General features: G+C 43.8%; 3 protein-coding genes across 10 annotated transcripts; all 3 read right to left on the minus strand.

Annotated features, from left to right (window-relative positions):
- Positions 1–5,141: 5,141 nt before the first annotated feature.
- On the minus strand, positions 5,142–10,349 carry LOC112899666 (protein NRT1/ PTR FAMILY 4.6-like). 4 transcript variants are annotated; one of them, XR_003230087.1, is made up of 6 exons: positions 8,786–8,930; positions 8,458–8,675; positions 7,218–7,658; positions 7,001–7,119; positions 5,767–6,885; positions 5,142–5,667 (listed from the first exon to the last, which is right to left on the minus strand). XR_003230087.1 is itself a non-coding variant. In XM_025968233.1 (6 exons), exons 1-6 carry the CDS (start codon positions 10,179–10,181, stop codon positions 6,072–6,074), a joined length of 1,905 nt encoding a protein of 634 aa, XP_025824018.1. In that variant the 5' UTR covers positions 10,182–10,349; the 3' UTR covers positions 5,142–6,071. The 4 variants fall into 4 exon arrangements, 2 of the variants coding, with proteins under 2 accessions (XP_025824018.1, XP_025824017.1); XR_003230086.1 differs by having other exon boundaries at positions 5,142–5,681; XM_025968233.1 differs by adding an exon at positions 10,002–10,349 and having other exon boundaries at positions 5,142–6,885; positions 8,786–8,918.
- A 1,568-nt stretch (positions 10,350–11,917) lies between these two features.
- On the minus strand, positions 11,918–18,135 carry LOC112899667 (protein NRT1/ PTR FAMILY 4.4-like). Of its 4 annotated transcripts, XM_025968235.1 has the most exons (9): positions 17,286–17,401; positions 16,420–16,681; positions 16,313–16,327; positions 16,126–16,180; positions 15,571–15,712; positions 15,218–15,435; positions 13,438–13,878; positions 13,225–13,343; positions 11,918–13,115 (listed from the first exon to the last, which is right to left on the minus strand). In XM_025968235.1, the coding sequence occupies exons 4-9, from the start codon at positions 16,171–16,173 to the stop codon at positions 12,305–12,307; spliced, it is 1,779 nt and encodes a 592-aa protein (XP_025824020.1). In that variant the 5' UTR covers positions 16,174–16,180; positions 16,313–16,327; positions 16,420–16,681; positions 17,286–17,401; the 3' UTR covers positions 11,918–12,304. The 4 variants fall into 4 exon arrangements, with proteins under 4 accessions (XP_025824020.1, XP_025824019.1, XP_025824021.1 ...); XM_025968234.1 differs by lacking the exons at positions 16,313–16,327; positions 16,420–16,681 and adding an exon at positions 17,585–18,135 and having other exon boundaries at positions 17,286–17,440; XM_025968236.1 differs by lacking the exons at positions 16,126–16,180; positions 16,313–16,327; positions 16,420–16,681 and having other exon boundaries at positions 17,286–17,400.
- Positions 18,136–19,112: 977 nt separating this feature from the next.
- Positions 19,113–23,820, minus strand: LOC112901209 (protein NRT1/ PTR FAMILY 4.5-like). 2 transcript variants are annotated; one of them, XM_025970063.1, is made up of 6 exons: positions 23,611–23,820; positions 21,658–21,872; positions 20,855–21,083; positions 20,643–20,722; positions 20,207–20,298; positions 19,113–20,056 (listed from the first exon to the last, which is right to left on the minus strand). In XM_025970063.1, exons 1-6 carry the CDS (start codon positions 23,699–23,701, stop codon positions 19,267–19,269), a joined length of 1,497 nt encoding a protein of 498 aa, XP_025825848.1. In that variant the 5' UTR covers positions 23,702–23,820; the 3' UTR covers positions 19,113–19,266. The 2 variants fall into 2 exon arrangements, with proteins under 2 accessions (XP_025825848.1, XP_025825847.1); XM_025970062.1 differs by having other exon boundaries at positions 20,643–21,083.
- Positions 23,821–24,509: the final 689 nt, after the last annotated feature.

Below are 24,509 nucleotides of genomic sequence, written 5' to 3' on the forward strand. Positions count from 1 at the left end.
TACTAACTTACACCATTAGAGCCTTCGAAGGGCGACGATCGATGTTTGCAACTCTTCGTTGCTTTGACCCAAGAAATAAAAAAGTTAGTACAAAACCATGATAAGATGTACTTATATAAAAACAATTGAGCATAGCAAGGTAGGTGGGTGTCTGTAGGTGTGGTACCTTCACGGTATTTTTATTGGACCTCTAGCACATTCTTTACTTACGTAGTTTCTTAGCTTGAGGAAACGACGATCTAAGGTTGGTGGGGATTACCTTGCGAATGACTTGGTCCCTCAAGGACCTTCTAACCTTAGTCTCCAAAATATATCCTTTAGTTCTGAAGGTTACTTGTTTGGAAAGGACACGATCTAAGGTGAGCGACAATCACCTTATAAATGACTTAGTCCCTCGAGGACCTTCTCACTTCAATTTCTAAAATATATTCTTGGTTCGTAGCCGTCTTGACATGATGAGTCCATGATCTAAGGTTATGGACAAACTTCTTGTGCGTGACCAGGTTAGATGAGGACCTTCTAACTTGTACTTCTCATATACTCCCTTGCCGATGAAGGTTCTTTGCTTGAAGAGAGGCCCCATCCATGACTAAGGAAAGTCGATTAAGTCAAGGACCTTCTAACCTTCTCTAGAAGTCAATAAAAGCCATAACTTTCTCTAACGGTTAATAGAGATTGAAAGCCACTAAGGTGATAATCTTTGTCATAACCTTCTCCAAGAGCTCTGACCTTTTCTAGAGATCAATGAGAGCCATAACCTTCTCTGGCGGTTGATAGAGATTGAAATTAATAAGGTAATAACCTTCATCATAATCTTCTCCAAGAGCTCTGACCTTCTCTGGAGGTCGGTGAGAGCCATAACCTTTTCTGACGGTTGATAGAGATTGAAATCAATAAGATGATAACCTTTGTCATAACCTTCTCCAAGAGCTCTAACATTCTCTGAAGGTCAATGAGAGCCATAACCTTCTCTAGAGATCAATACAAGTAGAAAACCGATAGGGTTATAACCTTCTCTGAAAAACCTGACCTTATCTAGAGATTAATGAGGGTAGAAAACCAATAAGGTCATAACATTCTCCAGAAACTAAGTATGATAACTCTGCATTTTTGGAAGAAAAATTATCCTCAAGAGAGGGGTTAGTGAGTTAATTTCATCACGTGGAACAAACTTGGTTGGAGAATGATAAGCTTAGAGAGCTTAGAACATGCAAATACAATAACAGATAAATAATGAGTAAAGTTCTTTAAAGGATACCTCCTGCAAACACAGATGTTAGTGAGAGAAAATTTCATGGATTTTACAGAATTGATCCATAAGCAAGATAGGTTTGAGCAACCATTGTATTATATGAAGGTAGTAAAAATTTAATAATAATATCCCGAACACTTTGCGGATCCTCTTCTTTTCTTCATAGAGGTTTTGCTTTTGATTCAAAGGAATGGATAAATGATTTAAATGCATGGTCTATATGAGTATGCGAAGGTGATAGGTAAAGAGCAAAAATAATGTTTGCACAAATGAGCCATTCTTAAAAGAATTCAACGTCGCGGACCTATGCATGCATGCATGAGCAAAATTGAATAGTCGTGTGCATTGATTACTTATCTGTGATAGTGACTTCGTCACTTTATTCATAATAACCTTCGCATGACGTCCCATGCGGAGGTAGCGGACAGGACCAGATGGGTGAGTGAATATATCAGAGGGTTCAAGAAAGGGAGCCCGAAGGTCCTGGTCACCTTCGCAGGCTGAAGCGAAAAGGTCCCGGACACCCTTGTTACGGGAAGCCAAGTTGGCCGATGAACATTTTGTCAAAGCATGTGCTGCGTAAAATTGCCAGCGAAGGTGAAATGCGGCCAGGTGCGAGCCGCCAACCTCATGTGGAGATAACGGACGGCGTCGGATGGACTAGCGAAGATGCCGATGATGTTCTTGTGGTTGTCTTGCACGGATGAATGCTGTGCCTTTTGAAAGAGTTTGAACGTCCTTGCGTGGTGTGGCCTAGATAGCTTTGCTGAGTAGTTGATGCATGGCTTATGAGTGCTGAGTAGTTTGAAAGAGTGAGCAGTTAGCCGATGGGCAGTCAGCCATCCTCACGCGGAGGTAATGAGCAGCTTCGCATCGTGGGCACTAGCCAGGTTTGTTCCTGAGAAAAATTAGCAAAGGGCAAAGGGGACGTGCAGTTAAAAAATTGGTACGTTCATACCGTAGCAAAGTTAAATGAGACCATCGGAGGTGATGGAATCAAAGTTTTTTGTCTAGAAAACAAAAAGGTCACATCACTTATCTCTGTTTATTTCAGTATTTCAGGTTTCAGTGTTGCTGGGATGAAATCTTTTTTCGTCCAGCTGCTGGGAACACTGACTTTTCTTGCACTCTTGCTCTGCACAGTATCTTGCGGTGGGAGCGACGATGATGTCGCAGCCCGTCCCATGTGGTGTCAGGCTGATACTCCTTTTTTCTAGTGCGACAGTGGTCATCATTTTTTGCTTTGTTTGACTTGAGAAAGAAAGGAAACACTAAGTGAAGGTGACGCAAGGCTTAGGTATATACTTGTGGAGCTAGTTGAGCTCCGTTGCCAAGAATATGTGATACATCTGCTACTGGATATGAAAGTAAGATGGATGCATACATACTAGAGGTTCTGACAAGTGTTGAATTGCTTGGTATAGAAAGCTGTACTGAACCTACCCTAATTAAAGTGGAGCATGTAAACGAGGGTGTAGAGTAGAAAGATAAGTTGATTTGCTAAAAAGGGGATGAGCTCCGTTCTCTCTTTTATTTTTGTGGTGTCATCGTGAGTTCTGACCCTCTGATGCTTTGGTCTGAGCCATTAACTCCGAATCAGCTGCCGCTTTAGATTGGACTCGCCAGTTTCGAGTGGACCACCACTTTCGGCTTCTGGTTGAACGATTGCATGGCCCATGCAGGAATCATCAGAGGTTCCTGGGTCCTCGCCTCGCGTCATGCGGGTGATCGAAGGTGCATGACCCGCACGGATCATCTCTCCGGAGGCAAACGTCAGCTTCGAGCAGCCGGTGAGGTAGAAGGGTGTGGTGAGCATGTATCAGCGAAGGTGTGGCTTGTCTTCTCCTGCCAGAACATGCCGGCGTGGGACTGCTTCGATTAGCTTTTCTCTTGCCGTCTACAATCATGCATGCTTCGATTAATTGTTTGATAGCTTCAATTAACTTTTCTTGTCAGAATTTGTCGTGCCGTATGGGAGCTTAATTATTTGCCGAGCAGAGATGGCGACCGGTAAAACTCGTCGACAGTGCATGCTTCCCATCGAAGGTGCAGGTGCTCTTTGTGACTGACTGTCGAGGCGTATTTTTTGTCGGACCGTCGGGGCGGCTCGTCGCTGCATGCGGCTTCGCTGCCAGTGCGGAGGTGACATGCAAAGCTGCCTCGTTGCTTGGCGGAATGATGGCTTCGTTGCTGTTGCCTGACTTGCCACGGTGCCGTTCGGAGGTGGTGCATGCATTCAGAGATGACTACAGCAGCTTCATGCATGCCTTGGACTTTGTGCTTTGCATTCAAGAACAACGAAGGTGATGAGATTTAAGTTTTTTGTATGGAGACGTGGAGCATAACCTTCCCCTGGTGTTTAGACGGCACTAGGCTGCAGCTTCTTCATGCTGTATGCTACTAGGCATCGCTAAGAGGAAATGAGTGCTGTTGAGCGGAGGTGACGCTGGGATGAGAATGATGATTACCAACTTTACTAGCACCTTCGATCTTCTTTTTCCTTGTTGGACTCATCCCTCCAGATAAAAAATAATGTGCTGAGTACGATGCCAACTCTCTAAAAAACCATCTTAATCTTCTCTGTGGTGCGTTGTTTATTCGAGCTAAGACCACGGTAGATGCCATTATTGGGTTTGGACGAGCCGAATCCAGAAAGAAAGGTACTAAAAGAACTTTCTTAAGAGAAACTTAGCAACCTTAGATGATAGAGTGAGAATGAGAGCAAAATAGATAAGCAAGAGAGCAAATGGGCAAAAATCCTCTCCTTCGTACCTTGGCTCTCTTTACGGTGTGTTTGGTTGGTAGGATGGATGGAGATGAAATGGAGTGACTCCATTTTTTCCGGTGTTTGGTTGAGGAACGGTGGGACGGAGCGGTTCCAACAAAGGAATATACTCTAGTATGCGAAACGAGAGACACTCGCTTAAAACGACCGGACGCGAGCGCTTGTCTCCCGCACGCGAGAGGCGCCCCCCCCCCCCCCCCCCCCCCCCGGCGGCGGATCCCAGCCTAGCGTCGATCTGTCTAGATCGGCTCAGTCATCTGCAATGCAGATGTTCAGAACAATGCTGCCGCGCGTGAGCTGATGCTCGAACAGCCTGATGTTGTGGGAATATCAAATTAGCCTATGCCCTGTTCTGTTTGCACATGCTAGATGGTGCGGTAGGAAAAAAGGTGCTGTGCGAGCTGATGCTCTCGAGGCTGGGTGTGGAAGATCGAGTTGGCTTATGCCTCAAGACGATGCTGTATAAGCTGCTACATTGTGATGTATTTACAACCAAGTAATACTACAAGCATCTATACATCATCACCTTGATTTACTTTTTGGATGGTGTGGATTGTAACCTTTTTTCCTAAAAAATCGAAGTTTAGGGTGAGAAAGTTGTGGCGCATAGTCGCATAGATGGTAAAATTATCAACCAGCTGATGCGGAAAGATGTTGGGCTGTGGTTGATGTGTGGCCCTTATGTTGTTGGTTAGTCTAGTTATTTCGGTTGATTTGAACTTATGCATGCGTTGTACTTTTGCCTGTGTCCTTACACAATGCACTTGGTATTAATTCTACATATTATGTCATGTTGAAACTCAATTAATTATATTGCATATTATATCATGTTGAAACTTAGTTAATTATGGTGCATTTTAACTGAAATATGGTGGTAAACTCACCCAACAAAGGAGGAGGTAACCACACTCACCTGGCTCTCCAGCCAAACACAGAATGTAATGGTTCTACTTTAGCGCACTCTCCAACCAAACAAAAATGGAGCGGTTCCGTTCTGCTTACCAAAGTAGAACGGAGCGACTCTATTATCAGAAATTGGAATAGAGCCATTCCATCTAAGTTGGCTCCCCAACCAAACACACCTTTACAGGGAGGAGGAGACGGTTGTTTATAATTATTCCATTGGTAGGGTTAGATATTACAAGAAGGTTTCTGGAATTAACAAAGAAGTCCCTGAAGCTTACAAACAGATCCCTGAATGCTGCAACTAAGTCCCTAAACCTCACAAACAAAGACCCCTAACTCAGCATCTTTTATACATAAATGAATCCGTAGACTTAAGTGATAGCCTAAGACGCACTCCCAGCAATCTCTCAAATGACGGCGGAGGCGTCAGGGACCCTTAGCGGAAGGCTGCAATGGCAGCAATCCGGAAACTCGAAGAAAATGGCCCTGGTCAATCACAAATGGCGATCAAAGAAGGGTTTGGAGAGTCGCTTAAAGGGAGGATGACAGTTTGGGCATTGCAGGGTGCGGAATGCCTGCATCTGCTTGAAGAGATGGATTGCTGAATGCCGGCGTCGTGGAGAACATCACTATGGGGCACATTGGTGCTGCCAATCTGCTACTGCCTGATGAATCTTCCTTGATTACTTCAAAGAAAAGAATGGATGGCCGCGCTGACATTACTCTGCAGAACATACACTGAAAATCCATTTGTGGCGAACCTTATTTTCTACAGGGGTAGCTTAATTACACAATAAATTCAAGCTGGCATGCCAGATCTTACCAATTTCACATATTTTTTATAGTAATTTGACATAATTGTGTATCTGAAGCTTTCAGTCACAGAGAAACACCCACTTCGGCACTTCCACAATATAAACTATATGAACATCTCCTTTGATGATGAGGTTTTCACACATGTAACTATTGGTAAGTATCACGGATGATATCCAGCCAATTAGCTGCATACAATCAGGGATCAGAATTCAGAACAGAGAAACAGACTAATCCATGGCATGGTAAACCAGAGCATAAATATCCTGCCTTTGCTGAACTGAAGGATGATCTGAGTGCGCATCTTGTGATGTTTCAAAGTGAACCCTGATTGACCGATAGTTGATTAGTGACGATGCGTGGATCGTGCCGGTAGACATACCTCTTGGCCCAGTACAGGTAGTTCAAGAAGGCAAGCAATCCGACAACAGCCACAACCCAGTAAAACAGATCAAGACGGCTGTTGTTCAAGCTTGCAGCCTCCAGCCACCCTCCACGGCGCCCATGCCTTGTGACCCTATTCACTATTTGCACCAGGAAAGTGGCTAGCAATGACGAGAGCCCTAGGACACCCCAGAACAAGGCAGCTGCGATTGACTTCATGCCTCGTGGTGCCTCGCTGTTGAAGAACTCGAGGAGCCCGGGAAAGGATGTCACGTCTGACACACCCAGCAAGAAAAACTGAGGCGTGAGCCAAAACAGGGACATCTGCACTGCAGCCTCCTTTCTCTTCCTCTCAACAACTGCTGCGATGACTGATGCAAGTATGATGGAGGCGAAGCCTATGCCGACACGCTGCAAATGAGTGATGCCACTGGCATAGCCCGTGCGCTTGCGCAAGAACGGCACAAGGAACTGATCATAGATGGGAAGCATTACCATCTGGAATATGATGGGGATGATGAAAAGTATAGCGGGGGGAACACGGATCTTGCCCAGCCTTGTGTTTGTGATGCCACCTTGCTGCACGGTGAATGTGAAGAGGATCGGGTTTGATACGTATCCAATCATTGAGCTGATGAACAGAGGAAGCACACGGAGTACGATCTTAGTCTCCTCCACCTTCGTAGTACCGCAAAGTGACCAGGCTCCATCTTTCCCACGGTTGATGCAGGCTTTGTCCAGGAATCTGACAAAATGCATGACATAGTTTATACTAGGCAATCGAGAAACAAGGTAACGCTCTCCACTCTTCATAACTAGTAGGCTGCACAGAAAATGGTTTGTGTTTCTCTCAATCTTACTTCAAGCTATTTGTTTCAGGGAGTACTTCAATAAAGTCTGGCTCAGCACTCCTTTCTTGCGCCTCTTCCAGTTTCTCTGGAAGCTCAAGGCTCCTCTTTCTGAATGCGACCACAAGAACCTGGAGAGGCAAGATTGCAGCTAATCAATATTCACAACACATTTCTCGATAATTGAGAGAAAAATTTACGGTCTAAATAAAATAGGAAGGAGCACAACCTGCAGTATTCGAGTTAGAGGGCTTCCTTCAGGTATTTGGTTGCGGTAGAAAGGGAGACCAAGAGCAAACACAAGCAACCCAAGCAGAATTAGGATGGAACACACGCCAAATCCAATGTCCCACCCCTTGTCGTTTTGAAGCCACACTATGAGAATTAGCCCTATAAAACCTCCAAAGGATATCCCAAAGGTGTACCAATTAAAGAAGCTGGATTGCTGGTGCGACTCAGAGGGATCTTCATGGTCAAATTGATCTGCTCCGAGGGATGGCATGCATGCACGCATACAACCATCACCAAGTGCGCTGATATACAACGCTGCATACAGCAGGGTGGCATTCCAGCCATGGACTTCTTTGCAGTTACTTGCTTCTGCTTCAATATTGCAAGCAGGTGGACGGAGTGAAGGAAGGTAGGCTTGCAGTGCAAGCAGTCCATAGCCCTGCAGAATTGCATGTTTATCACAATAGCAATTACAGTGGATAAAGGTAAGAAATGGTCAACGTGTGCACATTTGCTTATGGACTGGTCAAAATTACAACCAAAGTTTCCCTAAATTCAGGGGCTACTCTTTTAGTGGCTTTCAGAAGATCCTTGTGCGGTATCAGTTTTTAGTAAAATAGCAGGAGGATGTTAAATTGTTAGTGCTGGTTTTACTTAGCTAAGGGTAAAAAATGGATATGCCAACTTTTCCTTTACACCTGAATACAGATCCATTTCTTTTGAAACTGAATTAAGTGGACTTTGCAGCAAGATTACCATGGAGTAGGCATGCTTTATGAATTGAAATGTAACAAAACGAGACAAAGTAAGTCAAAGTTTTACATATGATCTGTTAATTTAATACATTTTAAGCCAATCACTGTTGATGTTATGTAATCTTCAAGGCTGTTCCTACCTAACCAGACTCCTGGAATTGGTTTACATGTATACCCAACTAGAAATGAGCTCTGGCAAGGTGCTTCAGCAGCACTTGTGCAAACTTTCAACAGTTAACCTTAACATCAACCAGACCAGATCCTGAGAATCATAATTATACTATATAAAAGCAACTTAATGCAAAAATTGAATCCATGTTGCTAGTAAACTTTGGTAGTAATCTAGCATATCTTTTTTTTCATTCACTCATCTAAATTGACAAAACTATGAAATGTCACACAAATTCTCTACAATCGTTAGTTCACATTTAGCGATAGCAACAGAACATGAAAAATTCCTGTAGGCTGTAGACGAGTGAATACCAGAAACTCCAATGGACCAAAGAGAAGTATAGTTGTTGAACGAGTGATGTAGGAATCAGAGAGGAAAGCCCCTATCATAGCGAACCCAGATGTGGCACCAAGGACATTAGTGACTGTTGTTGCAGAGCTCGAAACTCCCATATGCATTGTTCCATGGATATAGGTGACCATATTCAGCATATTTGGGACATTCACGATGTTTGCCACAACTGTCAGAACTGCAAGGAAGAAAAAAGTGGAGGAAACGAAGCTTGAAAATTAGAAACTTTCATCCAGGAAACATGTCAGGGAAGATAGATGCAACAAGGAATAGCATATAGACACTTACAGTATATAAACCATGCTGCATTGACTCCTCCATGCACCCCTCTACTGATGGGGTTTCCTCTCCAGTCCACAAAACCTATAATTGACATGGTACTTATCAAGATTTTGCCTTCTCCCTCTTGATTACTGGCTCCCTGCTGAGTCCCCTAAATATGAGAGGGGTATAAATAAACCGATGGGCATTCAAATCAAGAGGTGATACCGTGATAGCAACAACTTGGCCAATCAAAGTGTTTTCTTCTTTGCCTGTTCTGCTCCATTCCTATCACAACCCCTGATAGTCTAAACACCAACATACTAAAGTTGACTTCTAATGTTCCTAGCTGCTGCTGACTGAAATTTGGACACTACAACACGTTCACATTAAGCAGGACATGTACCACTAGAGAGCTCGGAAAGTAATATTAATAATATATAGTAGGAATTGTATTCAGGACGCCATCATTTGTGGGTGCAATATTTTGTCAGTTGACTGCGAAAGTGCTGTTTTTAGTAACAGTCATCTGAAAAGCCGATTTCTATCACTTAAGTATGAAATGAAATCACCTTTCCAATTTCTAAGAGACCTAAGGGTCACCAATTTCTAGGAAATATAGGTAGTAAGAAGGAAAGTGTTCTTACAGGTATTCTGACTTGCCAGCATAAGTAAAAAAATAAGAACGAATAGAAATTGTACAAAAGCAGAAACCAAAGCAGGTTTCGTCACAACTGCTGCTGTCACCATCACCTCCTTACCATAATTGATGAGATATTCGAATACCCTCAGAAGTCAGAAGACATATAGTTAAGACATGCAGCCACTGTTGACTAAACCGCCCATGTGCTATCTGATTTTGTGTGCACTGACATGCTAAGGATAAGCATCCGAAATTCCGAATAATACTAGCTGCCACCCTCACTTGGGTAATTGGGTAGCAGTGCAGGCCATACATCATGAATTTCCAGTGTTATTGTACACTACCGAGTACAGAAACTAGGAGGTTTCCAGGGAAATCAGGTATTTCACGTTATAGGTACCTAATAGATACAGTTCACACACACACAAAAAAGAGTATAACGAAGACGCCTCTTATCCAAATTCTCACTTTATGCAATATCCAAATTTGCAGAATTCATGCTGGGTTTGCATTTCATTACCATCTGCATTCATTGCAGACATTGGAGGGAGAACCCAGATAAAATTGATCTACTGATTGAGAAATACAGTACACAATAACCTGTCTGCAAACTTGATTCGTCCATTCTCTCCGCAGGCAGGCAGGGGTGAAAGCTGAAAGGTGTGTCCGGGAGCAGCATCTCCAGCGGTGGCGACCGACTACCCGCCGTTTGTGACGGAGAAAACGAAAAGGACGCCGGCGCGCCGGATGTGGGCGAGCACGGCCCTCGCCAGAATCCATCCGGTATGGCTCGCCACGCACATGCTACAAAGGAGCTGAAGCCGGAGGTAGAGGCGCACCGGCGCCGTGGCGAAGGTGGCTGCACAGCGCGCAGGATGTATGGTGGCGCCGTGGAAACGGGCGTGGCCGCATGGGGTTCACGGCGGCTATGCGGCGGGGGTGCGCCGTCGGCGGCCACGGAAATCCTCTAAGTATTTACATATTGGGGCCTTAACTGCGATCCAGAATTTTACATTTAACCCCCTAATAATTTACGAATAGCCCCTATTTTGGATCGCGATTATTAATCTCGATCCAATATTTTACAAAAACCACCCTATTTTGAATCGCGATTATTAATCGCGACTCCGATATTTTACAAAAACCACCCTATACCCCCTTGTTTCGGTTGGGTCTCGCTCAGAAGTTCCGACGGGTAGTGGCTCCACGGCCACGGCAGCCGCCGCGGCGGCGAAGGGGGCGCTCGACAAAAATCCACGCGGAGTGCCTGCCTCCACCGCCGCCGTCTTCGTCCACCTCCATCCTCCGCGGCCGCCGGTGACCCATCGCGACAAGCTCGCCCACTCAACACCCGTACGGTTGTTTCGTGATTCCATCTTCCTCCACCACCGGCGCCGTCGCTGATCTGGCCGTCCGCGACACCGACGTTGGAGGCCTCGACGACTCCTTCCGGGCGGCGGCTACTCGGGTAACAACCTGGAAGCTCAGGAATGCGATGGCTCTATCTCGCCTCTGACCACTTGCCCAATCACGAAGCTTATCTTTGTTGCTCCTAGCGCCGCCGGCCCACGCCCAGTGGGGGAAGAGTCTTCATTTGACGTCCTTTTCATTCTCTGCAACTGTTGATTAGTAGTAAAAGGGTTTGAAGAAGTGATCACTTGATGTTGATGGGAGGGCACATTTATGCACTGCAAGATAACGATTGCTGCTGCATCTGATGAGAACATCAACATCTATGCGATGTTGGACAGATGACGGCCGGGCTGCCAAACTGCTGTTGATCGATGAAGATCGAAGATATTTCTCGGTTGCACTACATGATCAATACAGTGTGCTCCTATCTAGTATCCGTCGACAAAGTATAAAAAGATCATAGAAATTCCGTGATCTTTATGATCGATCTGCTGAACACTGTTTGGCTGCTCAATTTTCTGCATTGTCGCCGTCTAATCCGATATTATATTATTATTGATGTGCTGTTGCTTGCTTCCTGGCAGATCTCCTGGCCCAGAAAGTGTAGTCGATCAACGCCATCAGGTTCGGCAGCTCGAAAGCTGGCAGCAACAAGAAGAAGCGACCCGGGCGTGTTCTGTTGAGAGTTTGGTCCTTGAATTCCATTATTCCAACCATCCTCTGTCACTGTCTCGACGCTTTGTCACACCGTTCTTTGAGTTTAAAGGAGCCGCACGCTTACCAGTCCAGCTGCTGGTGCGATCGGTTCTGTTATATGATCTCGCCTCGCTCTTGATGAACTCAATCTGTTTCCAGATGCAGTCCCGGGCTTGGCAATGGTGTTTCACTTCCATGCAGGTCTGGTGTTGTAATTCTCTTCTTCTCACTTCCAATGAATGGCAGAGCTTCTGCCCTTACAAAAAAAGAAAGAAAAAGAAAACAAGAAAAATCAGAACCTAAAATTAGGCCACTGAAGGATGCTGTGTATATTATCAGGATGCTTAGCAGTAACAAACTGACCACCAGCCAAGAACATGGACGTGCGGCACAACGGTGCCTGATGATGATATGAACCATGATGTCCATAGACAATTCATTTCATGGTGAGCCACTGCCAGTGATGATGATACATACATATCCAAGCTGACAGGGCTATACAGATCTGGCATATTTTTAACATTTATGTATTACAAACATGCCATGGAGAAACACCCAGTTACATTTATCTATTACAAACAGAGGCGATTGCCTTTTTAAATGACAATTTCATTTTTTTCGAACCGAGGCTAACCCCATTTCCATTACGAATTAAATGACAATTTCATAAACGCCTAAATTACCGTGAAATCTCGTGGATGAAATTGAGACACTACTTTCCAGCTCAGAAGTGGCACATTAACGAGACTCTCGCTTCACCTTTCTGTAGTAAAGGATGGTTCTAGTGCAGCAGTTTAAGGTGAATCTTGATCAACCGATGGCTCATCGATGATGCGTGGATCCTGATGGTAGACATACTTCTTTGCCCAGTACAGGTAGTTAACGAATCCAAGTAATCCAACAACAGCCACAACCCAGTAGAACAGGTCAAGATGGCTGTTGTTCAAGCTCGTTCCCTCGAGCCACCCTCCCTTGTGCCCATGCCTCGTGGCTCTGTTCACCACTTGCACCAGGAAGGTGGCCAGCAACGATGCAAGACCTATCTCACACCAGAACAATGCTGTTGCGATGGACTTCATGCCCCGAGGCGCCTCACTGTTGAAGAACTCAAGGAGCCCAGGAAATGACGTGACATCCGATACGCCCAGAAGGAAGAACTGAGGCACAAGCCAGAACAGGGACATCTGCACTGCATCTTCCTTTCTCTTTCTCTCAACAACTGCTGCGATTATCGATGCAAGAACCATGGAGGCAAAGCCTATTCCAATCCGCTGCAAATGAGTGATGCCATTGGAATAGCCTGTGCGCTTGCGCAAGAATGGCACTATGAACCGGTCATAGATTGCAAGCATTACCATTTGGAATGTGATGGGAATGATGAAGAGTGTTGCAGGGGAAACATGGATCTTGCCCAGCCTTGTGTTTGTCATGCCACCTTGCTGCACGGTGAATGTGAAGATGATAGGGTTCGATACATATCCAATCATGGAGCTGACAAACAGAGGAAGCATTCGGAGCACAATCTTTGTCTCTTCCACCTTCGTCATACTGCAGAGTGACCAGGCTCCTTCATTGCCATGGTTAATGCAGGCTTTATCGAGGAATCTGGAAGGATGCATGGAATATTTTATAATAGGCAACACCAGAAACAAGGCAAGGCTCCCTATGTCTAGTAATCTACAACGAAAATTGTATGTGATTCTCTGAATCTTACTTGAGGCTATTTGTTTGGGAGAGTACTTTAGTAGAGCCTCGCTCAGCACTGCTTTCCTGTGCTTCTTCCAGCTCCTCACACAGCTCAAACCTCCTGTTTCTGAATGCAACCACAAGAACCTGGAGAGGCAAGATTGTAGATAATCAACATTTAAAACACACTTGTTGATTATTGAGGTCAGATTTTCTGTTCCAAGCTAGGAAAGAGCACAACCTGCAGGATTCGAGTTAGAGGGCTTCCTTCAGGTACTTGGTTGCGGTAGAAAGGGAGGCCAGCTGCGACCACAAGCAACCCAAGCAGAATTAGGATGGCAGACAAGCCAAGTCCTATGTCCCACCCCTTGTAGTTCGCAAGCCACACCATGAAAATTAGCCCCACAAAACCTCCAAAGGAGATCCCAAAGGTGAACCAGTTAAAGAAGCTGGACTGTTGGCGGGACTCAGAGAGATCTTCATGGTCAAACTGATTTGCTCCGAGGGATGGCAAGCAAGCACGCATGCAACCTTCACCAAATGCACTGATATACAAGGCTGTATAAAATAGTGTAGCGTTCCAGCCACGGACCTCTTTGCAGTTACTGAGTTCAGCTTCAATGTTGCAAGGTGGTGGATGGAGTGATGGAACGTGGGCTTGCAGTGCAAGCAATCCATAGCCCTGCACAAGTGATTGTTTAATCTGAATAATACATACATAGTTCTCAAGAAAGGGTGCATAAAAATAACTGTTACCAGTCCTGTTTGATCAATAACAAATCCAACTTTACAACTCGAAGCTCATTGAATGTGGTACTACTGTTTGAGTGGCTTTTCAAAGCTGACAGTGAATATGGGTAGCAAAAATTTACAATATAGACCAGTTAAAATGTTTGGAAATACCTAGAGAGCTAGCTTTGGATAGGATCACACTGAAATTAGCAATTGACATGCCGGAACCAAGACCTAGGCTATCCATCCTCTTTACTATTATTACTATTTCTGATACTTCTTTTTGCTTTTTTACCCTTTGTTTTGTGGCTCGTGTTGTGTTTCATCTCTAGCCTAACCCAACATGATTGGAATAAAAGGCTTTGCTTTTGTTATTGTTGTTGTTGAAACTATTTGCAGCTTCTATCTGAATTAAGTGGACTTTACAGTCAAGACTGCCAGAGCAGGTATTCTTTACTTGTCATGAATTGAATTTAATAAAACAGGGCAGGCTCCCAGTGTGTTTTAAGTTTCAACCTGTTTCCCAAATAGATTTGAAGCCTATCAATGTTTTAGTAAGGTAAATCAATTACCATTCCCACATAGCCAGATGGCCTGAAATTTACATGTTTATAATTACCTACATTTGAGCGTTTGTAAAGTACTTCAAAAACTTCAGTTTCAGATATAGTTTGCATCAGTATTAGTCAGATCAGATCCTAACAAGCATATCTATAGCAAAATAAAAGCAACTCATGCAAAATTGAATATTGTGTGGCCATTTTCTATGCCAAGTGGCGATTGAGCTGTTCCATACAAGAAGAGGGCAGTCTGACTGTAAGGAGAGGATTAGCTGATGATTTTCGGCAGAAAAAATGGCGCTGGGTGTCAATTTCTGGAATCTCATTAGCATGGCATTTCTGCTTTTGGTAGAAAATACTGGATACTATATAGATTTTGTTCTGGTATAGTTTGTTGCAGATGCAGTAGTAGCATGTACGACTATGCAACATTCAGTTGTTTTCCTGGCTGGTCTGAACTAGCTGTAAAATTGTGTGGCTTCTGTTAAAGGAATCAAGAATACCTTTCTCAAATAAAAAAAAGGTAGAAACCTTCATCCACAATTTAAAGTAATTCGGGTAGCCCTTTTCAAAATCAATCTTAAGATACTGAAGTTCTTTATTCAATTATCTAATTGAAACTATAACTGTGTTCTCTACTATTGGTAGGTTCACATTTAGTAAAGCAACAGAAAATGCAAAATATCTTTGTAGGCTGTAGTTGGTCGAAAAGACCAAGAAAAAAATTACCAGAAACTCCAATGGACCAAACAGAAGTATAGTTTTAGAACGAGTGATATAAGAATCTGAGAGGAAAGCTCCTATCAAAGAAAATCCAGATGTGGCACCAACAAAATTAGTGACTGTGGTCGCTGAGCCCGATACTCCCATATGCATTGTTCCTCGGAGATAGGTGACTAAATTCAGCAAAATTGGGACATTCACCATGTTTGTTGCAACTGTCAGGACTGTAAGGGGGAAAATGTGGAGGAGAGGAAGTTTGAAAATAAGAATACATTTCATCCAGGATGCATGTCTGTAAATGACTAAAATGTAATTCAGGAAGATAGATTATACATGGAACTTAGTGTGTAGAGACTTACAGTACATAAACCATGCTGCCCTGACCCCTCCGTGCACCTTTCTCTTGATGGGGTTTCCTCTCCAGTCCACAAAACCACCAATCGCCATGGTACTACAGAAAACTTTCTTCTCCCTCTTGATTACTGTCCGCCCAATGCATCCCTAGCAAACAAGAGGGGTATAGTATAAGTAAACAGATGGTCTGGATATTAAAACTCAAAGTGAGTGGTTGATGAACCAAAGATTCAGCTTATTTTATGCCATTGCTACTCAAGCCCGTATGGTACCAACTATCAACATTAAGTTGACTTCCATTGCTCCTACTTCCTACTGACTGAAATTTAGGCACTACAACAAGCATAACATATAATAAAAAAATAACCAGGGCATGGAAAATGGAAGATGTCTGTAAGTAAAAAAAGAGAGGGAAAAAAGCAAGCATTGCTATCAGCATTCCTTCATTCTGAGTGTGATGTTTGTAGTTTAAATGTCAATAATCAATTAGTTGAGCATTGAAAGCGAAGTTCCTCTGCATAGCAGTGCAACTTAATAACTTATGAACAGGAAATGCTTACGTCTGAAAGAAGCAGGATATATAGGTATATTGGAATCAGAAGAGACATACAAGTCCTGCAAATCACATTGTTTAGAAGACGGAAACCTAACAAATAACTAGTCGTGGACAAGCACAATTACCAGATGTGCTAGAATGACACAATACCAGTAATAAGCAAAAAAGTCAAAATGCAACCATCACCATACCTGAGCAGAGAAGCCCTGAAATAAAACCAGAAGAAATAAACTGCATAAACTCTTCTCCCAACACTAAGCCAGCATAAATGAGTTTCTTGCTACAGAGTTACAGTTACCTTAGTTCATGGTAATGGCATGGATTCAGTTCCAATAAGGTTTATGGTAAGGTGATGGATACTTTTTCATGACTATACACATATTTGGGGAAAGATAGATAAAAACAAGGAACTCAGCATATGGAGACTTGGAGCATAATGCTCTGACTCCAATAACATATCTTCTTAGTTGGGGTCTCCTCTCCAGTCTACAGAGCCTCTAAATGACATGGTACTGCCTGAAAGTTTGTCTTCTCTCTCTTGATTACTGTTAGCCTTGCATCTATCACAGACAAGAGGGATATAAAACTATATAGATAAGCAGATGGACATTCAAAATCAAAAGGGTGATAGACTGATAGTAACAACATGATCAATCAAAGATTCTGCCTATTTTATACAATTGCTATTGCAGGCCCGTGAGATACCAACTACCATTAAAGTTAATCACTCAACTACTTCCTGCTGACTGCAATTTGGGCATTACGACAAGCAATCACACTAAAACAAGCATTCTTAACATCAAGGGGCAAAAATACGAGAAATTTTTACTATAAGAGGGGTCTGTAAGTACTACAGTATAGCAGATCTTGATTTCGGCATGCCAAAAATACTGAATTTGATGTTTTGGAATTGAACTGTCAAATTGCTGATCGTTCTGAGCAACTAAAACTTGTACATGAAAAGCTGATGTCTGAAAGCAAGATAACAAATGTGTACAACAGTACAACAGAAAAGACAACTCGTGTCCCAGAACAATTTTTCTAAAAGACAAAGCCTAGCAAATAATTAATCACGGACAAGAACAAATGCAAATTGTGTCAGAAAGAGACACCTCTAGCAATCAGAAAATAGGGATTTAGTACAAGTATCGCCATTACTAGTACCTGAGTAGATAATTCTTGGATGCAAGATCTGTTGTTAGCTGGCTGCTGAATAAATCATCTCCCAGCAGAATAGGCTGCATAAAATCAATTTCCACACATACGCTGTGTAACTGAACTTATCCGGTAGTAGGTACAATTGCCTTAATTCATCATCGCTGCGTGAAGTAAGTTCAAAATAGTCCATCAACAGTTTCAGGTTCTAGGTTGGCATGTTATATTTAATATCCTCTTCAGTTATTGCATACACACTGGAGGAATAAATCAAATAAAATTTGATCTGCAGATTGAGAAACACATACACATTTTGGACAATGTGCAGGCAGGCAAAAGGGTGACGCGAGGAAGCAATGACTGGGACTCGGGAGCAGCATCTCCAGTGGCGGCGGTCAGCCACCACCATTCCTGACGGAGGAACCCGAAGCTGATGCATTGCCGGCTCTGGCTCTTGGCTCGCACGGCCATCACGGCCGCTCTTGTGGAGTTCTGGTACGGCTGAATAGAGCAGCGCACGTGCCAGGAAGGGTAAGCAGCGCGAAGGTGGATGCGGACCAGCGTATGGCATCCAGAATTTCTGCAGTTCTTGTTGCTCAAGACGAACAATAAAAGAAAGAAATTAGAAAAGAAAAGGGTCAGGGAATGATCCGCTCAGTTTCAGAATGAGCTGTGACCCTGTGACCTGCTTTGTAATGATGGAGCCACGCCACCGGAATCTGCGAGCGCCGCGTCGCTGTTCGGCGAGCTGTAGCCGGTAGGTGCCTTCTACGCGCCCTCCTGTGTCTGCGCAACGCGCGCTCTCGACGCGCCGCCGCCGCTACCTGCCTCAGCATTTACAGAGCAGATCGGACCGTAAGCGGAGGCAGCGCTTGGGGGATCCGGAGGATACCTCCGTTGGATGCACCGCGGCGGCCGCCGGCGACCTCACCGGTTGCAATGTAGCCGACCTCAATATTTTTCAAAAAGGCCCCTCATTCGGATCGCGATCCAAATATTTGCATATGGCCCCCTTCAGTTTTACAAAAAGAATTCTTTTTTGAATCGCGATTATTAATCACGATCCAAATATTTATAAATATACCCTGAGTTTTCTGTACAGCCCCTGGTTTGGATCGTGATTATTAATCACGATCCGAATATTTACAAATGAACCCTAAATTTTTTCATATAGCCCCCTGGTTCGGATTGCGATTAATAATCGTGATCAGAATATTTACAGATGAACCCTCAATTTTTTCATAAAGACCCCTGGTTCGGATCGCAATTAATAATCACGATCCGAATATTTGCAGATGGACCCCTGGTTTGGGCTGGGATAGTCTCGTCCTTCGATCCGCCCGCCGCCGCCGCCGTCCTCTCCAGCCGGCGGAACCGAAAAATCCCATACCGTTCAGGCGCTAGCACCAGCTCTCTGCTCCCCTACTTCTGCAGCTAGCACAGAGGAGTGGAGGCACGCCGGCTCGATTCGACGAACCCGAGTAGAGGGAGCAGCCGCGCGCTCGAGCTCGCGTGGCCAGGAATGGCAGCATAGTTGGTTGGTAACCAACTGCGAGCGCCCCTCCCAGTCTGCCGCTCGCTACCGCGACTGCATTTTACGATGGCAAACTCCGCCATGAGAGGTAAAGCAGGGATCCTTATGCATTTTCTTTCCCTTCGAATGTGGTCAGATCCTGGCACCCTTGCAAGGTGGTTACCACAAAAGAATTTGGTCTTTCTATTTTCTGCAAATGGTGATTGAAAAAGGGTTATGGAAAATGATTGCTTGATGGGATTCTGCACTTGCAATTGTTTGCATCTGCAGAAAATTTCGCACATTGATTAGATAACTCCTGCTGCTGACCTGCTATTTGGTTGACACATATTGTCGAATTTCGCGGATCCACAGTCTATATATTGTCTATGATCTCATTACAATAAATTTTCATCAAAATTGTGGTCTTTACGACCTGCTCCTATCTACTGCACTGATACTGTTTGGCTGTTTAGTTTAATTTCTTGAGTTGTCCTCGTCTAATCCGACAGTTCTGACGCGTTGCAGCTTCCTCGTGTATCGCCTGGCCCAGAAAGTGTAATTGATCAATGCCACCAGCTCGAAGATTGCCAGTAACAGGAAGAAGTGATCAAGGCGTGTTCTGTTGAAGCTTGTTCCATCCAGCCATCCTCTACCGCCGTCTCCATGCCTTGTCGCTCTGTTCACGAGCTGAATGAAGGCGCAACATGACCAGGCAGCCAGTCCAGCCAGAAAAGACTGCACTGCTGGTGCGATCGGCTTCATTGTTGGAGGCGCCTCACTCTTGATGAACTCAACCAATCCACCGAAGGATGCTGCATCCATGATACTTAGCAGGAAGAACTGGATCACCAGCCAGAAGACAGACATTGGCACAGCGGTTCCTGTCAATGTTAACCCGTGCTGCTCCACAATAGTCATTCTTTTTACCTCCACCAATGTGGCGATGCATGCCGCTGTTGTCCCACAAACTGAACCAGCACCAATACGCTGCAGTGGGGTGATACTGCAATCGTGGCCTATGGTTGTTCTCAGCAGAGGTGTCAAGATTTGGCTGTAGCATGGCTGCATCAGCACATGGAATGCTGTTGGGATTGCTATGAGAGAGGCAGAAGGTATCTGGATTGTTCCTACCCCTCTGTCCATTGTGCTGCCAACTTGTATGGTTAATGTCATCAACAGCGTGAATGGCAAGTAGATTACCAAGCAGCTGATAAAGATTGGAAGCATTCGGGTGATAGCCTTTGTTTCATCAACTTGAGTAATGCTGCAAAATGAAATCGAGCTGTTATCACCACCATGTATCTAGGATTTGTCCAACAATCGTTTCCTGGAGATAATGATTGGGATACAAATAAACGTAACTCTTTGTTAAGTGAGTAAGTTTCCAGGGAAATGTGATCAGTGAGGAGCTTACCCAGATTTTTGGATGCAGTCTGCTCTGCCGGTTTCTTGCAGCTCCATAACATCTACAATGGCTTGCCTCTTCTTTGATGAAATGACAAGAACCTGTAGAGGTGGTACCAGGGTCAGAACTCAAGAACCTCCGTAAGTCAGGTTTTTTCCCCCTTTTATCTTGAATTCTTACAAACCAGCTGATCTTGATAATAAATTTTATTTTATTTTTTTATTCATACACCGAAAAGGTCTAAGTTCCTTTATTGCTTTTGAGTAATTATCTGCTATATATTTAAACTTTATGAATAGGATACAATAATCTTTCAGCATTAAGCATTGAAGGCAAAGTAATCACATATTGAAACCTTTTATATTTATTGATTGGAATTTAACAAGTATACGAATCACAACAACAGGTGTATATTCCATATGACAAGTGCTGCAGGAACTTTTACCTCCAATGTTCTAGTTAGAGGACTTCCGATAGGCTTCTGCATTCGATAGAAAGGCATTCCACTGGCTGCCACAAGCAGCCCTACAAGAACAACAAGAGCACATATCATAAATCCAATGTTCCAACCCAAGTTATTCTCAATCCACACCAAGAAGACCAAGCCAATTATTGCTCCTAGAGAATTTGCAAACTTGAGCCAGATCAAGAACATACTCTTGAGCTGTGATTTTTTTGGGTCATCATTGCTGAACTGATCTCCACCAAGGGATGGTATGCAAGAACGCATGCAGCCCTCACCAACAGCGAACAATAGTAAGCTCATGTAGAGCAATATCAAGTTCCAACCTTTAGCTGGCTTACAGTTGTTTAGTTCTTTCTTTATCTCGCAAGTTTCAGGATGAAGTGAAGGAAAATGAGCTTGCAGTGCTAGCAACATATAACCCTGCATCATCCAACAGAAAATGTTTATAATTTGGCAGTTTTCAACTTCTGGTTTCCAATTTGGAAAGAAAAAAAATGTTCTAAGAGCTATTACTATTGCGTATAGTAAAGCATTTTTATGAAACAAACTACTAAATTATGTCTATCTTGTATTGTTATGGCATAGCCTAAAAGAAGAAGCTGAATCAACGTGCTATGCTTTTGCTTCGGTAGCTCTACTTGCACATTGCAGCCAAAATAGAAATGATTTTGTTTGATAAAAACAATACCCTAAAACCCTAAACCCTAAACCCTAAACCCTATATCTAGATGCATAGCAAAATCTATGTATCTAGATTTGCCAAAACGACCTACAATTTGGAACGGAGGGAGCAGTTAAAAAAGATATTCCCTCCATTCCAAAATGTAGATCGTTTTAACTTATAGATTTGCTATGCACCTAGACCTACAATATATCTAGGTACATAGAAAATACTATGAATCTAGAAATATCAAAGGACCTACATTTTGGAACGGAGGGAGTATAACTGACTCAAAAAAATTTCTTTAGGGAATTAGATTGAGAGGTAAATTACCAGGACCACACAGGGGCCAAATACAAATATAGCAGTGGTTCGCTTAATATATGCATCAGAGATGAAGTTCATCAGTGCAGCAGATATCAACACGGTGCCAACCAGGTAACCGATCACAGTTGATGAGGTCACAATATCCAGATGCAACGTCCCTTGGAAATAGGCCACCACACTGAAGTTTGAGCTGCTAGGGCAGCTTCTCAGCATGAATAAAACTGCAAAAAACATAACATTCAGCTCAAACTTTTTGGTTGCAACTGGTTCGAAGAGGCTGAACATCTAATTTCCGGAAGAAATACTGATCTAGAGTTCTGGACCAATCAAGACTAGTTCCGGTTACCAAGTGTAGCTGTACGTGAGCCAAGAAAGGTGAGGTCTTTTGCTGGCTTGCCAACATTCTCAAATCTCTACATATTCAGGTAGATTTGTCTGTGCATGCAGCATTTTGAAAAGGATGTGACTATTCTGAACCTTTTCTGAAACCAAGACTATTCTTTGCTGAGATCAAACATTTCAAGATTGAAACGTGAACAGAGAAGAATATTGAAGTGTAGTCTTCTAGCTTTCTTTCTTTGTGTTAGAGCTTTATTTCTTGTACTTTTAACCTCTTATTTTGAGGTTTAGAGTCTAAAAGCTCTTGTAATCCTTGGTCGTATATATCCACCGTGGATATAAAAGGCCAGTTTTATCCTTTATCTAAAATCAATTATGTCCGTGGTTTGAAAATTACATAACCTTGTCAAATTTGGCACATAGCTGAAACTTATAACACAAAATATGATCTATAACATTAGCTAAAAGGGCTCTAATAGAACTAATTTTGATTTAACGTGCCAACTGGTGGCTAGTCCAACGGTATAGTGATACAGTGTATTTTCAGTGCAAATCATGTTGTTTTACTGCGGATGTTTTGAAAAGGAAATCGATGAATTCTTTTATACTGGATTACATCTTATCGTGATAGCTTATCATCGATGCAAATGCACCCTTCTTCAAACAGAGCAATAGTTTGGAGTTTATAGCAGTCAGTGTACTCTTGCAGCTGCTTCTACAGAGCACAGATCAAGATGTCAGTTACCACTGATAAAGAATAGAGGAGGTCAAATTGTCGGTTATTTTCGAGGTCAAATTGTCGGTTATTTTCCTATCTGGCTTTGGATACCTCGTGTTGTAGGTCCCCATTTTTTTACTTTCGATTCATACAATTCCTACAGCTGTGGATCCAGATGAAAACCAGTCAGATACTCTAAACAACTAATCGAAGAGGTCAAATAGGCAGTTGCCAAAATGAAATGCCTCTTTCTCGTGTTCTAAGAGGAAGGGCTGTTCCGATATCCCCCAAGTTCAAATAAAAGAGAAACCTTGGCGTTCTATTTGTCTTCGATTTCATATTTAGCTTTTGTTAGAGCAAACAGAACAGAGCTCGCAAACAAGATCAAGAAGTGCGCGAGTGCAACAACCATCAGTCCGCATCATTTGCGTGGATGAAAAGAACAAAAAAAAATAACTCGAGTTTGTAGCACGCTAGGGGTTTGTCATTGTAGCAGGATCAGTTACCATGCCGTGCCTTTACTCACATCACTGTCACAAAAGAAGTGAGACCATGCTTTCAAGTTTCAACCCTCAACCATCTACACTCCAAAGCTAAACACGCAGCAACGAATGACTGAAACAAGCTTCTTCTACTTCGCAAACACAACACATGCAATCAATGGTGCAGAACGCTGCCGACGGCTAGCGACAAATCCTGAAGCAGATCATGAGATCATCAAGGCAGAAGGAAGAAGAGAAGCACTGCAAGAGATCGCAAGGACACAACAAAACAGAGCACTCGTGCAGCACTTCGCAAGGAGCAGGAGCCAATCCAAATCAAACAGGATCGGCCACTGAATAAAGCCATGCATCCATGAACTTTATCTTAGCACAGATGGTTGCCACAGTTGCTTTACATACCGTAGAGGAACAGTGTCGCCCTGATGCCTCCGTGCCTCCTCTCATCCACCGCATTCCCTCTCCAGTCCACATACACTTCTTCACCAGCCATTTAGCCTAGGCTTATTTATTTCAAAAAGAAATTAGCCTAGGCTTCGTGGGAGGGAGGAAGGAAGGAGAAGAACTCGAGCCAGGCCTCCTGGTACACGAGCACGGAGCACCTGGCTCGGTTCTGTTCAATGCTACGAGATGCTCTGTCACTGCAAGGGTGACAAGAGCACAGGCTCCTCCAGACTCCAGAGTCCCCCCGTCTCTGATGTTTTTATACCGAGACCTCATTCATGAGCGCACGCACACACACACGAAAACAGGTTGGAGAAAAGGTAATTAATTAGATTCAATTGGTTAACTAAGGCTAGTCTCCAAATGGCTCTATTTTTTAAAAGAAAAATCAAAGAGACATGAAAAGAAATAGTGGAAATCCCAGCGCATAAACAAATGCACTGTACACGAAGACGGGCTCTCGAATTGTTGGCTCCGGATCGATCACGTGGTGATCGTGCCCGCGCGCCTGGGCGCCGCTCCCGCCCGGGGTGACGCCGCGTATCGGCCGCGCGGCCGGGACATGCGCGTATCTCTCTCCTGTCCTGGGCGAGCGCTTACCACGATGGTGACGTGCGCGCGTGAAACTTTCCTGTGCTTCCTAGACTTACTATTAGCTGAGATGGAGCCCTCCATCGTCGCCGGCGTTGAAGAGCTGAGATCTCCCTCACTCCCTGGATGATCATGTCCTTGATTTGGAAGTATCGGTCACCAGTTCATTCCGGGCTGTCTCAGTCTGTGTCATTGCCAGCGTCGGTCGATCTCCATCTGATCACGATGGGCTCGATCATGGTAACGTTTACGAACATTAGTCTGAT

Source organism: Panicum hallii, chromosome 7, assembly GCF_002211085.1.
Source record: "Panicum hallii strain FIL2 chromosome 7, PHallii_v3.1, whole genome shotgun sequence".
NCBI classification, from domain to species: Eukaryota; Viridiplantae; Streptophyta; class Magnoliopsida; order Poales; family Poaceae; genus Panicum; species Panicum hallii.